Source organism: Clinocottus analis, unplaced genomic scaffold, assembly GCF_023055335.1.
Source record: "Clinocottus analis isolate CAN_PGR_092001 unplaced genomic scaffold, fCliAna1.0.p SCAF_24, whole genome shotgun sequence".
Taxonomy (NCBI): Eukaryota; Metazoa; Chordata; class Actinopteri; order Perciformes; family Cottidae; genus Clinocottus; species Clinocottus analis.
The window spans coordinates 4,238,855-4,253,423 of NW_027175976.1; the positions used below are offsets into that span (position 1 = coordinate 4,238,855).

General features: G+C 49.8%; 1 protein-coding gene across 4 annotated transcripts in view; it reads right to left on the reverse strand.

The window, feature by feature from the left end:
- The window catches only part of LOC137794061 (E3 ubiquitin-protein ligase Midline-1-like), a 44,897-nt gene that overhangs the window by 18,854 nt on the left and 11,474 nt on the right, over window positions 1-14,569 (reverse strand). For 3 of the 4 annotated variants that reach the window (XM_068590647.1, XM_068590649.1, XM_068590646.1), the window contains one exon: window positions 407-1,200. In XM_068590647.1, the coding sequence (XP_068446748.1) occupies window positions 407-1,126 (720 nt within the window). In that variant the 5' untranslated portion in view covers window positions 1,127-1,200. Of the gene's footprint in view, window positions 1-406; window positions 1,201-11,969; window positions 12,247-14,569 lie in introns of those variants that run through there. The other variant, XM_068590648.1, reaches the window with a different exon arrangement.

Below are 14,569 nucleotides of genomic sequence, written 5' to 3' on the forward strand. Positions count from 1 at the left end.
CGTTGAAGACGCCATGCCTCGTCATGCCTCCCCCCCCCCCCCTGTATCCATTGTGTGCCCGCGCTCCCGAATTCCCTCCCGGGCACGCCGGGCACGGAGTCGTGATTATGCTAATTGCTTGATTATTCAGCGGAGATAATAAGTCGGCAACGAGATGATAAAAAAATCTCGCTTGATAATCCAGTTAGATACCCGGGAACGGATCGTAGCAGGTTCCTGCCAAGCGCCGTAAGAAATTCAAGCTTCACATTAATTATTTGTGTTAATGCAAAGGAGGGAATCGGTGACCTTAAATGAAGGCTGCAGGTTAATTCGAACTCTTTTTCTTCTTTTCCAAAAAAAAAAGCCAAAATGACACCCTGAAAGTGTTTCTAAGTTGCCGAGAAGGAACAACTTCTGCGCTCACCTTGAGTTTCTCGTAGCGGTCGCTCAGCGCTGCCACCTGGTGGTCCCTGTGCCTCCCCACCAGCTTGCACAGCGAGCAGATCAGCTGGTCGTCGGTGACGCAGTACATGTTGACCTTCTCCTCGTCGTGCTCCAGGCACTGGAGCCCCCGCAGGTGCGAGTCCGGCATGGGCTCGATGAGCCGGTGGCCGGTGAAGGGCTTCTTGTTGGGGTGCGTCGCCCGGAGGCACTCCTCGCAGTACGACACCTCGCACGTCACGCACGTCTTGACGGCGTCCTGCGGCGGGTCCTGCTCGCAGAACTGGCACTGGACCGGCTCCGGGGGCGTGACGGGGCTGGACATGGCGGCGCTGACTGGCACCAGCGCCAGCCGGTCGTTGCCTTCCTCGCCGGGAGAGTTGGGCCCGCTGTGGGGCGCTGGCAGCGGCAGAGGCAGCCCGGCCGAAGATGAGGCCCGCTGGACTCGGTCGATAATGTTCTGCAGGGTCACGTTTCTCTTAAGTCCTTCGAGTCCACGCTCCGGACTCAGGGAAATGACATATCTGCAGGTGGGGCACTGGAAGGCGCCGATGCTCTGAACGGGTTCGTTGGTGGCGCAGTGGGAGATGAGGATGCGGTGGGCGCAGCCGAAGCACAGGCTGTGAGCGCAGGGGAGCAGCAGCGGGTCTTCAAAGAGCTCCAGGCAGATTGGGCAGGTCAGCTCTGACTCCAGAGTGTCCATCCTGCTCAGAGGAGGCCAGGCGGGACCGGGACCGGGCGCAGCGTCAGCGAAATCCAGAAGAGCCGCTCAGCCGCCTTGCAGGCCCGCAGACGGAGCCATAGATTGGTGGATGGCGGGAAGAGAAAAGGGGGGGGGGGGGGGAGAAAGCACAGGGATTTGTGATTAAATGGCGTGAAACGGCTTACTTCACATTGCTTTCTTGGGAGGATTTATATCTCAATGGAGCAGACCACTGCGTGGACTTATTGCAGGGTGTTAACTGCTGGATTCTCCACGTCCGTGAGAGAGGCGAAGATGAGGGACAATTGATATCGCCAAAGGCGAGACAAACAAATACTTTAAAAAAAAAAAGAGTCCAGACTATTCTTTGCTCTGATGCATATCATTCTGCATAACCATAAAAACGTCAACACCTTCACAACCGGAGATAACCCACGGACTTTATTAGCCCGTGGGTTATCTTGAGGAACAGGGTCACGGTTTCTTGAAGGAGACGCGTGCTGTCAAAAGTCTTTCTTTTCTTTGAGCATTAATGGCGATAGACCCTCTCAGGCTCCACCCTCTTCCCCAAATATGGTCACTGCTGCCTCCGAAGAAAAACCAAGATGGCGACAGATACAAATTCTAAACTCCAGGCTTCAAAACGGTTGTCCACAAAGCAGTGGGTGCAACAGGGTGACGACGTCCACTTCCTAAATACAGTCTATGTGAATGTCAGTCATTACAAATAAAACCAGGGTGTTATAGTCCTATAGATATTGAGTGGGCACTAGTGTGGCAGCGGGGTGTAGTCTTGCTCCTGTGTGCAGCCGGCACGGCTGTAAATTGTGAATTTGTGCACATTTTCCCCCCTGCAGAATGGCCGAGTCATGATTTCCATCTGACTGCGCGCTGGCGGGTCACCTACTGGAGAGCTGGTGGTTGCTGTTCCTTTCGTGTGTGCGGTTGCTTTTTCATTTCCAAACGTGATTGTGCCTCAGAGGGATACCCACACTTTAAACCAACAGCCAGCGGCCAGACGTTTCTTATAAAGTCGATTTTAAAAGGCATGAAGCTGCCTGCTGTTTAGTTAAATGTCTATTTCACTGAAAACTGTCCAGAAATATGGCATTTATCGTGGCGAGTACAGCAACGGGTCGATAAAGAAGTGTGGCTGGGATCTTGATTACTTCGCTTCCAATCAGTCTTATCAGCCCGTCCAAAAAGTTCACTTTGAGCCAACGTCTCCGAGTTAAAAGTTCCGCTCTGCTTGCAAGTTCTGCTTTCTCTTTGTCGCCCCCCCCCCCCGCCTCTCTCCGCATTGATGAACGTAGCCCGAGGGCTGTGTAATAACGGCAGTTAGTTTGTCGCGGCGAATGGAGATTTCACAACTTGCTGAAAAACAATCTTTCGGCACGAGAAGAGAGAGGGGGAAAACTTTTCAAGATTAGATGAAACCTACACGAGCCCTTCAGGGAAAAGGGAGCGCTGAACACCGAAGAAAAACGGATCACTGTGATGTCGATAAGACTAGAAATGGAACGGGATATATTGAAGATAACACAACACGGCGTTTTGATTTTTTGCTCGTGTGAATGCATCAAAGGAAATGCAACGAGCATGTGTTTTCCTCGTGTGCACATGCAGAGTTCATGCTCATGAGTGCTTTGAGCAATACTCAAACTAGCACTAATTCTATTAGGAACCCTTTCTAGAAATCCGCATAATCACGCTGAATGAATTGCATGCATTTCTGAGGCATCCGCGCTCACCACACAGTGAGGTATTTTCAGCAGATGTCACTGTTTACTGAGCTTAAGGCTTGTGTGCATCCGAGTGGACTCTCATCCTCAGAATAGCCCTCTTATTCTCTCTCTCTCGTCGTCTTTATGCATGGTTTCCTTTCATCCTCCATGCTGCAGATACAGCAAGTCGCCTGCGATATCTCAGGACAGATTACAGTCATTTTCAGTGCAGATGAGCTGCAGGATCGTAAGGAGTAAAGACCTTTTTGGGGGATTTATGAGTTTTTTTATTTGTATTTAAACAAACTCGCACGAGCCGAGCAACTTTGATCTCCTCTTTCCGAATGGAAGGGAGAGGCCACGTTGTTGAAATGTAGCAAATATGACGGGGAAGTAGAGGGAGAAGAAGAGCGAAGTTGAGTGGGAGAGATGGAAGTGATTCGGCAATCACACGCTTGAAATGAAATGAAATAGTGTGTTTGGGGGGACCGTAAACACAACAAATCCTCCGAGACACACTCTTGTCCATACACATCGATACACACTCCAATTCCCGCAAACACACATCAGTTTCTCTCGAGCACCACCGAGCCTCTCTCTCTCTCTCTCTCTCTCTCTCTCTCCTGTGTTTATATTTCCAGATATTTTGTCAGGGCGGACTGAAGCCTGTTGGCGGTCCAGTAAAACTTGGAGAGCCGCGTTGGGTTATAAAGGGAATTCAGAAAATGATGATGTCCTTGGCCTTTTTTTGGTCAAATTGCCAGTTCAGATGTGGACACCTTGGGATGGTTTGTAACAGAAGTTTACACTGAAGCCCATTAGTCTTAAAGTTGCCGGCAGCAGCCCTGCTCCAGTGTTTCTTACCACACTATGTCACTAGTTTTCGTCTGCAGCAGCCGTGCCAGCTGGCTAGCTACCCAGCTAGCTTGTTCCAGTGTGCCGCTGGCCGATCCGGTCGACCAGGGGACTACATTTATAAATGCCCGTTCTGGACCACCCACCGGGGGTTGGCTGAAGCTGAAGGGAGAGAGCGTCCCGCACTGACGTTCGTACTTTGCGTCCGCGGGTTGTGTACAATCGGCGGTGTCAATGTTGTTCTTACTGTCCGCCGAATGGACCAAAAATATCTCAATGCAGCTTGAAGTTTCACGCATCAGCATACCCAGAATTCAAATGTCACGATTGCAAAGCTGCAGAGGAGGAAACGCGCCAGCAGTGGTTCATTAAACTGAGCGATACGCTAAAGGTAATGTCGGAGCAACTGCCTTGAACTACAACAGGTTTAATGTGGTAACAGCCCTGCAGAGCTAATTTCCCTCCGAACTCGTTAGAGAAATCTTCTTTTTAATCCCCATTTTTATAGGTAATGCACATATTCTCTGCAGATAAATCTCTTGCAGTCATGCCGGGGGTGTGCACGGAGCATTGTAAAGAGGTGCCGCATTGATGAAGCACATTTTGAGATGTAGGCAGTCCAGCCGGGTCAGCCAGGGAACATAAACAGCGAACGTAGTTTTTAGCAGAGAAAAATAGTATCTGACAAAGCCGGAAAAAGTTCCTGACACTGATGGAGCTCTGACAGGTTACTGGTGACAGCAAGGAAGGGAGGAGGAGGAGGAGGGGACCTGGAGGCACGTAAGGATAAAGAGAATACATCCACCTCATTCTGACAAAGACAAACACACACACACACAGACCTATATTTGACATACATCGTCGCACAGATCCAACCTGGCGGGTGAGGCGGGGTGAAATGCCTCTCGGCACACCGTAGGTGACACTGTTGAACCGTGCTCCGAGTTGACGGCACAGAACGGAGCACACGGGAGCGTTACAGGGCCACGGGAGGGAAGAGGAAGCGTATAGAACACTACAGGAGTGTGAGAACGGCTTTCAGACCGGAGGAGGGAAGGCGAGGTTGTTTATCACCCCCCCCCACACACACACACACACACACCCCGGGCCCCTCCCGCCATCACTTTGTGCCTGACGACTGTCGGAGCTGTCACTGTGTGTGAAAAGGCTCGGCGGCAGTGGAACGTCAGTACCGGCGCTCTTCAGTGGGGGGCGGGCAAGACAAAGGACGAAGCTGATGAATCCTCCACTGTCTTAGTGGCCTCATCCCGACGAAAAAAAAAGACTGCATGCACTAAACACACTGTTTATACGCTTTTAGTACGGCACGTGGCTTCATCAAAGTGGCCACAATTGTAAAAGAGACGGTACAAGGATATCCTTCTATTGCGCAACTTTTGTTTTCTTTGCACAAGCTAACAGTGCAGCTTTAGCTTCTTTAGCATGTAGCCATAAAGTGCAGGCCCAGCTTCTAAAAGAGTCAATCTGCAGCCTATTTCGGTCAAGTTGACTTTCAAAGTGCCGCGAGAGGTTTAGCCCAAGTGTAAACTATGTGACACTGCGGTGTCATCCCTCAACCCACAAGATGTATTGCCTTCCACTTCGACTGTGAAACTGCTACTGCACCGTGAAGCTCTGACCGTGACCTGTTGTTCCCTTCCTGAGATAACACAATGAGCGACAGATACAAAATGCTTAGGTGTGCGTCAGAGGATCAGGGGAGTACGATCGCTGTATCATCTTCTTCTATTCCTGGCAGTTTTCACTGCTCTCGCCTCTCTCTCTCTCTCTCTCTCTCTCTCTCTCTCTCTCTCTCTCTCTCTCTCTCTCTCTCTCTCTCTCTCTGTCCCGTTCCAGGGCGGCGTAACCTGAGGTCCGAAAACGCTCCGTTTCTATTTCCAGAGGTACAAATGTCATCGCCCCGATGCCGCTCTCGGATGCGCAGCGCTTTATTTTGAAACAAAACCGCCGTCTCTGATGCATAAAATGTCAGCGAATAACCTTTTGCGGTGGAACTTTTGAAGAAAAACAACATATATTCTGATGTCCACTGGCTCCTCGGAGCAAACCAGCACGAGAACAACGAACGGTTTGAAAAAAATGAGCTTTCAGCCTTTTCCCGTCGCTCTCTTCCAGTTTATCGTCTGTCCCCCCCCCCCCCGTTAGTCGACGCTCTGCCTTATTTACTCTTTCATCGACGCGTGGGTCATGGGAGGCTGCGGCGTTCCAACCTCCACTCACAGTTTAAGCTGCTAAAATTTTCATGGGAGCTCTTTTATCCATTTTTCTAAAAACTGATTCGACAAGAGCACCGCGCGGAAAAAAAACAGAGGCTGCGTTTTCTGCAGAAGGGGAAAGGAATGCTCTCCATAATACTCGTCCTGGTAATATCTGTTCATAAGTCCCCCCCCCCCCCCCCCCCCCCCCCCCCACACACACATCCCCAGCTTCTTTTTTTCCCAGTGTTTTTTAACAATCAAAGCTTCTGCCTTTTATATTACGTCCTCTTCAAACTCTCCCTGAAGCCGGCTTTCATTTCACTTTGAGCTTTTCAGCGATAAATTAATATTTCAACTGCGCCATCGCTCGACAAATTAAGCTGAAAAAAGTTGGACTCCGCCATGGCGGCGGCGGCGGCGGGTGAGAGCGATTCCGTTGCCAGATCGCGCCCAGTTTAAATGACACAAAATCACTCCGAAAATAAATAATTATAGGAAGCAGCTGAAAGCTATTTGACTCCGCCCCCCCCTCAAAAGGGAAACTACATTTGTGTGGGCGGATGGGGTGCGTTGACGTGAGCGGCTGTGGCAGTCCACGGAGCAGAGCCGAGAAGTAGGTCATCGCCATTGACCTGCCTCACACAGTCATTATGCACTGTGTGTGTGTGCGTGTGTGTGAGTGTGTGTGTGTTTGTGTGTGACTGTTCCAATTCTCTCTTAGCTCGCAGGAGCCAGAAAATAGCAAAGGCACACAGCGAAATGTTAGGACAGAGGGAAAGAGGGCAAACCTTGGGAAGATGAGCGTGAACGTGAGAGCATCGGCACCGTGACGCCACGTTGTCAGAAACCGAAATATGTTCACCGCGACCCCAACAAAAATATAGTTTGGGGCATTTTACCGCTGCGGCTAATTGCGAGTATGTCGTCGTCTATGAAGTTCCTTACTTTCACAGCGGGGACACACACAGGAACGACCAGCGCCTCAATTATTCACATTTTTGTGTGGAAAAACTGCATAAATTATTGACTCATTTTGTGACTCATAAAACACAACCTCCATCTTGTTTCTCTCTCTGTTTTTTTTTAAACGTCGCCTTCTCAGTATGAAACATTTTGACACCTTGTTTACCTCCAATCTATCGAAGAATTTAAAGACCCCCTCTACATCCCTCCCACACACACACACATACATACTACATCCCACACACACACACACACAACTGTTTAAGGGATTTGAGATTAGGATTGAGAAAAAAAATCTAAATAAACATAATCTGCTTTCATCGCAGCAGAGCATAGCGCACAGTGAGAGATTAACCCCCGACCTCACGCAGTCGTCGAGAGCGTGTCGTGTTCTCGGGGGTCGTGCTCTCCGTGGCAAGGTCGAGGCAAATATCCTCCGCAAATTGATTCGATTTATGATTTTTTTGAAATCCAAGAAAGACGACCTCGTCCTCCATGCGGGCTGTATGGATGCAGCCATGCGGAAGCGCGGACGAGACGCTCCCACCGCCATGTGGCGCCGAGTCAAAATATCATTCCGGTGTCTCAGCGCATGATATTTGTCTTGGGCACTGAAATAATGTGATTTAAAATCTTGCAGCGCTGGTGCTGGAGCAACTTTATTTCATGTAAACTCAGGCTCGCAGGTGTGGGTGTATGGTGCTGAGAGTCCAATTAAGACAGAGGAAGGGAGCGTGCATACTTTAGTGATGTGAGCACGCCGAGATCTAACACTAAAGAAGACCAAACTCCACTAGAGATCAGAAGAAAATATAGTTTAGAGCTTTTTAGATGTCAAACTCAAAGGAGAATTACATTTCAGAGCGTTCTCATCGCTTCACATCCCTGCTCCTCTTCCTCATCTCTCCTGTCCGCACATTCACTGGGTTGTTAGCGCGTTAACAACACTAACTGTTGCCCCCCTACACACACACACACACACACACACACACGTTACGTCTTTGTCTGATTCCAGACACCCTGCCATGTTGATCCCTAATCCACTTCCTACCACACTGGCTGTGACCAATCGCGGCCTTTCATGTTCCGAAGCGGTCAGTCACGCCTAACAGGATTGGCTGGCCGCGCCGTCCGCGGATGCCGGGGCCATTAGTGATTATGATTAAGGGCGGCATTCGTGATCGTGGGTTGTGTTTGTGTGTGTGTGTGTGTGGGCGGCAGGGTCCGTCTGGATTCTTGCTTGCGTGACCCAGATTGGGTACAGTGCTGCATGTGGAATGAGATGTAATCTTTGGGGAGGGGTGGGAGAGATTATGGGGCACAAAAACAAGCCTGGTGATGCTGTCAAGGGCACATTTGATCAGTGTGAATGATCTTCACACCCGCAGACACACACACACACACACACACACTCACACACAGCGACGAGAGCCTCGGAGTGCTTTTCATGCGTGTGTAGCTCGAGCGAAGCGGCGTGGCGGCGGGATTCAATGCCCTGCAACAGTTCAAAGGGCCAGATACTGTAAGCTCAACCCGAGTGGGAGTCTTCTTTTTAATAATTCGGCTGGCCGTGTGTGGGGGCGAACAGAGTGCCGGCCGCGATGACGGAGCATTAACGGAATGAGCGCCACGTGTGCTCCGTTTCCTTTTTTAACGACGCGGCAAATTTAAGTTAATGCCTCCACTCCGAGGCTGCGATCATACTACGATGCATCGGTGTTGCCTTTTAAAAAAAAAAAAGAAGTGTGCTTAGGATCCCCTGGCGGAGATGAAAGTGATTAAAAAGTGGTTACTCCCCAAAGTACGACATTACCATCGCAACTTTGATTGGATGACGGAATATTTTCGGCATTGAAGCGAGCCCCGGGAGAGGAAAGCCAGTCATGTGACGGCGTGCTGTTTGACTCATTAAACTTAACTTGTTTACAATGTTTGGGCCTTAGAAGCAGATTTTCTCATGTGATTTGAAGAAATCGAGCCGCCGAGTTCTCAAGTATAGAAGAATGAGTTGATAGGATGTGGATTTGTCTATTTGCGATCGAGGAATTAGCTTCCAGAGAGCTAATCCCTCCACACACACACACACACACACACACACGTAGCTTCAGACCCTCCGCATGCCTAAAAGCAGCAGCTCGTGTGCCGCACCACCCAACATGTGGACAGCTTCGGGAATATGCTTACAATTACGAGCCCCGCGCATTCTTTCGAGTCTGAACGGTGAGTGTTTTTCGGGGCAAAAGAGTGAACGATGACATGATCCGGTGTTTACGTTGACTCCGGAGGGGAGGAATGTCGGAAAAAACAAACCGAGACGATATTGAGTTTGAGAGGCCCCTCGAGCGGCAGATATTCCCAAAAACGATGTGATCTGACTTCTCAACATCTGCCGGCCTGCAGCACATTAACCAAACGCCGTCCGTGCATACCGAGTGGCCGCCGCATATCTCCAAACCCGCAGTCTGGAGAGAGAGAGAGAGAGAGAGGGAGGGGGGAGGAAATAAAAAAAAACGAAACCGAATCGCGTCTGACACCCGTGAAAGGTTGTTTATCAGGCGGCGCTCTCAAAGGATCCCAGATTATTTGGCTCCGAAAAGGATTAAACTGGAAAAGATGGTGTTTTTATCATTTTTTTTTTATCAGGGCGTTTGAAAGGGAGCGAGCTGCTGTGATCAGTTTCACAGAATAAAAAGTGCAAGAAAGTTCTGGGATTGCAGGATTACCGTGCTTTAGTTTGAAATACGACGCGTTCATAGGATTGATATCACGCAGCGGTTCATGTGCTCGTGAAACGGTACAAAAATCTCCACCAATCAGCGTTTCACGATGCATTTATTCATCCTTAAAATCAGCACGCGGCGCAAAAGGGATGAAGCCACGAAATGTCTACGGATCAAACGACGGCTTTTGGGCGACACCACACTCGGAATGTGTTAAGCGGCCGACTGTAGAGGCTCCCGAGAAAAGTTTGAGGAACCACTTATCCTCTCCACAGGACTACACAAGCTGCCAAGTCGCACTGCGCGCCCATTGTCGCCGGTTCCCCCAGCAACGCCGCACTTCATCTTATTCGCTTGGTGATTAAAGAACGCACTGGGGTGAATCAAATGATCTGAACTGGAGTGGAAACAGGGGGGAGGATGAATTGGGGAGGGTGAAAAAAAACTATTCCAGTCTGTCTTTATCCTTTTTTTCTTTTCCTTTCTTGAAGGATGTTTAGATAGCAATTAACAGCGCGCCCCTCGGGCGGCTGAAGTGGGAGGCGGCCGACGCTTTGAAGACAAACTTAACCAATTAGGGAGCGATAAGAGTCTCGTGCGCTCGGCCTCCACGTCGTGTCGTGGAAGCTCCACGCCGGCGAGTCGGCGGGTTTTTTCGGGGGCTAACGCTATCAGCTAATGCTGTCAGCAGCCAGCAATTAAGTTGGCTGACGTGCACTCAGGAAAAAGAAATGACAAAACATGGCCGTGGCTATATTTGTCGACACGGTTCCCACAGTCAATCTTCAGGGGTATGGGAAGAAGAAGAAAGAAGAAAAAAAAGCATCTGAGAGCTGAGATGCTTTCCTCAAGGCCGCCCTGGCTGACAATGCCAGTGAAAACGTGCCGGGGGGGAAACAGGAAAAGCAACAGTGCTATATCGGTCGGCATCGTGACAACTGCGAAACAAACATCAGACAAAGCTTTTTTTTTGTGCTTCCTCGTCTCCATTTGTCGAAGCGAAACGTAAGATATGGCAAACCCTCAGTGGACTGAGGGCTCGACTTCTAAAAGTTGAATGAAACGAAGCACAAGGTCAACTTTGACTATTTTAAACCCAATTTTCCACAAGTTTCAGTCCCAAAAACTGCATGACTCGGATTAAATTCAAAGGAGGCGGCCATGAAGGTCGCACATGTTTCTCCTTAATGCTTTTGTTTTGCCTCGGTCGAAGTTGCACGGGGCGTTCCTTGATCCGCCGTCGGAAACCGCACTTGACAGTACAGTGCATTGTCTCGCCGGGTCAAACCCTTGGACCCGCTTTTTCCTTCCCGACCCCCGTGACAGGTGAAACAGATCAGCGGCGGCACGGAGCCCGTGGCAGCCAGCTGTCTCGCACACTCTCTCAGTGAGCCCACAACACACACACACACACACACACACACACACACTCAGATACTGTACGTCCTTCGCTAAACACGCCTCAGCACACGGGGGGGATGCTGCGGGGTCGGGCGCCTCCGGAAAGGCTCTTTAAAAGCACACCCAATGACAGAGTTGTACACAAAGTATAATTATGGAGGCGTGTTCACATTCACAGACGCACAGGTGAATATATCAGCTGTTAAAGCAACTCTGTCTCCCTCTCCCTCTTAAGTGCTAAAAAGACCATCCGGGACTTTTTTTTTCTTTTTAAAGCCACGCGTGTACACTCAGCACTCTAACACGCACATCTGAATCATCGCTGCAGGCACTGTCTCCTGTCCTTGTGCGTCGTCTGCCTTAAGCCAGCACCACAACATTGTGACTCTTTGAATTTGGGTCACACAAAACAGCCTCTCGCATGCAGCAGTAAATCCCACCCGCCCACCCACACGTGGAGTGGAATGTGTTATTTGGGTCAATATTCAAATGTCACAGTCGATACTTCCAGTCCCATTTCAATGTCGGCACATTTTGGGCCCGGGATGAAAAAAATGACACACATTAAAGTGTTTTGTGAAGCTTGGGTTGCTCGAGAACTCCAAGACTTTGTATTTTTTTTTTTACCACATGGTGCGAGTAAACTCAAGTCAGCCAGTGTTTCTGCAGAAGTTTCTGTTCGCCGTGACACAGATGGCTCCACAGGACTCATTGGCTGAGACCCGAAGCCGCTGCTCTGTCATTACCATTCCAGCCAGGCTGGCAACTCAACGCTTCCACTCCTCACTTACACAATCTGAGCCCAGATGGAGGGCGAAACGCATGCGGGGGAATCCCCCCGGGGACTCGCGCACTTAAGTAAACTAAGAGCGACGCAAACTCCCACAGGGGCAAGGCCCACCTATTCACACAAGTACGCCAGAGAAAAGAAAACAGGAACCCCCCTCACTCCTCCTCTTACCTTCCACATGATTAAAATCCCATCATCCACACACAAAGTGAGAAAAAAAAAAAGAAGAAGAGAGAGAGGTGGGCACGGAACGGAAGCTCTCTCTCTCTAGCTCTCTCTCTCTCTCTCCTCAGCGGGACGCGGTAACGGCAGCGGCAGTGGTGGCGAGCAGCGAACTTGGGAGTCAGTGAGGATGTGGCTACGTCTCCGTGGCTGTGTCATCACCTCTCATGACATGCTTCCCCCCCTTGCCTGTGCAAGCCTTTCCATCCTGACCCGGCAAAGAGAGAGAGAGAGAGAGAGACAGAGAGAGAGAGAGAGCAGGGACAAACTAGTGCTCCTCCTCCTCCTCCTCCTCCTCCTCCTCTCCGTCCATCCCTCCCCTCCTCCGTTTTCCCCCTGTATTCAAATCTGCCAGTGGGCTGCCCTGCCTCTAAGTAGGCCAATCACTGTCCCACAGGGGGGCGGAGCCTGGGCCGGCTGCGCGCAGTGTGGGAGTTTGCAGTCGGGCGCGTCACGTCGACATTCCGCCCGTCTGCGTGCCTGCTGGTCCACGCTCATGTTCCCGCGCTTGGCATGCGATGCAAACTCGCGTGGACATGTGTTTTGACTTTGAGCAACAAGACATTGCTGTGAACTGTATACTCCCCCCCCCCCCCCCTCTCCCCCCACTTTCTTTTTTTTATTGGTGTTGAATGAACACCACAAACAATAGCCCCCCTCCAGTCCCCCCAAAACATTACACTCTACATCCTGCAAATATTTTCTTCCAATGAGGACTGTCTGTTTAGACTAATTCAAGCATGTCCTGTTTCCTCCTTTTTGGTGGGATCTCCTTGTTGTTGAACTTTTCCCCTGCCTCCCAAGCTGTGCTTTCGACTTCCTGGATGCTCGCGAGCAAGAGTTGGCTTCAGCTTCGCTCAAGTGGAGGCCTCTCTGCCTTCGAGGAAGATCTTCAGTGAGTATCCTGTAACTTTCCGCTTTTGAGTGCACCACACGTCCTCAGTTGCAATTCCACCTCCATCATTTTTAATGTCTGTCTGCTGTCTCTCCCCCTACCTTGAAACCTCAGCTGTTTTGTGCCACTGCTCATGAAAACAACCCCCCCTCCCATCCCCTTTTTCCCTTCTTTTCCTTTTTATGCGTCCCGCAAGTAAAGCAGCTTAAATTAATCTGTAGTCGGTCATTTAGCCTCCCACACAAAGCGCTCTGCTCCGCCAAAACTGCGGTCTCCAATCAGAAATCTTCAGCAGGCATCAGCTGTCTCGTCTTTAAACTTCTACCTCCCGGTCGTGTCTGACTCACTGCGGAGGCTGCTCCTTAGTCTTTGCAATTGTGCATAACAGAAAGCCGCTTGAGGCCAAAAGAAAAACAACCGAATGGTCTCTCGCCATTATTGGGAAATTTACAGTCCATGCCATGTGAAAGCTTTGTAATCTGGCCGCTCATTGCTTCGCCAGAGCCCAAATAATCCCTCACATGGCGCCCGAGGGGAGTGAGTCCTATTGTCGAAAGTGGAATTTGTGGTTCTTGGTTTTTGCAAACGGCAAATGGGTTAAATTTCAACTCGTGTCCCGGACGGCGGGATCCTCGAGGCCTAAAATGGACTCGTACGCTTCAAAGGAAACTGTTTGTTTAGGTCTGATGCGTTCCAGAGAGCACTGACAGACTTCTCAATGAGATGAAGTGTCACTGAATCCCTGTACGGTTGGTTTAAATGTGCTTACATTATTCTGGCCCAGTCGAGGAGGTTTGTTTAATGAATTTTAAAATCCCCCCCCCTCCACCCCTGAAGGTGAAAAAGACATAATTGTGCATGACCGGTGTTGGGTGTTTGCGGCACGTTTCGTGAACAACGCAGCTTTTTTCTTCCGTGGCGCTGCGTGGATGCGTGCGTGCCACGCACACTGTGTGGATGTCTGCGCTCTGGTGGGAATTGTGGCTGCGTTTCTGGCGGCTGGAAGTGGGATCAGTCGAGGTGAGGCCGCCGCCAAAGAATGTTCTTTTGGAAAAGAACAAGGAAAAGAGTTTCCATCGCGGGTCAGTTTCCCGGCAAGAGCGAGATCGCTAACTTTCTGAACACTCTGCTGGTCCCTTAAGATATGAAGCACAGCTCGAAGGAAAATATATAAGCACACACACACACACACACACAGCGCTTTGACCTCAATGCAAAAATATTTTTTTCAAATCACACTACTCAGAACTAATGAGTCGCGTTGTGAAATTGGAAAGTAAGTCTCAGTGCTAAAGTCTGTACGTCTGAAGGTCAAACTTTTCAAGCAAAGTGGCGCTTGCAATTTTCAGACAAAAGAGGTAAGCAGAGGATTCATACAATTTACCCATGAAACCCTCCACAGGCCACTATCCTGCATGGTTAAGTAGCAGCTAACCGCTTTAGAGCACCGGGGTTGTGTTGCGTTGGATTGTGATGCATTCAAGCTCTATTCAGGATAAATTAATAGAGGACAAAGGTCAATAAAAACTGTATTCATCGTTAATCCCCGAAGGCTCATCTGGAGGTTTCAATACATTTGTGAAGAAAGGATTGCGGTAAAGTACATTGGACTTTTTTATATGTTTGTGTGGTATTGAATTGGGTATCAAGACTC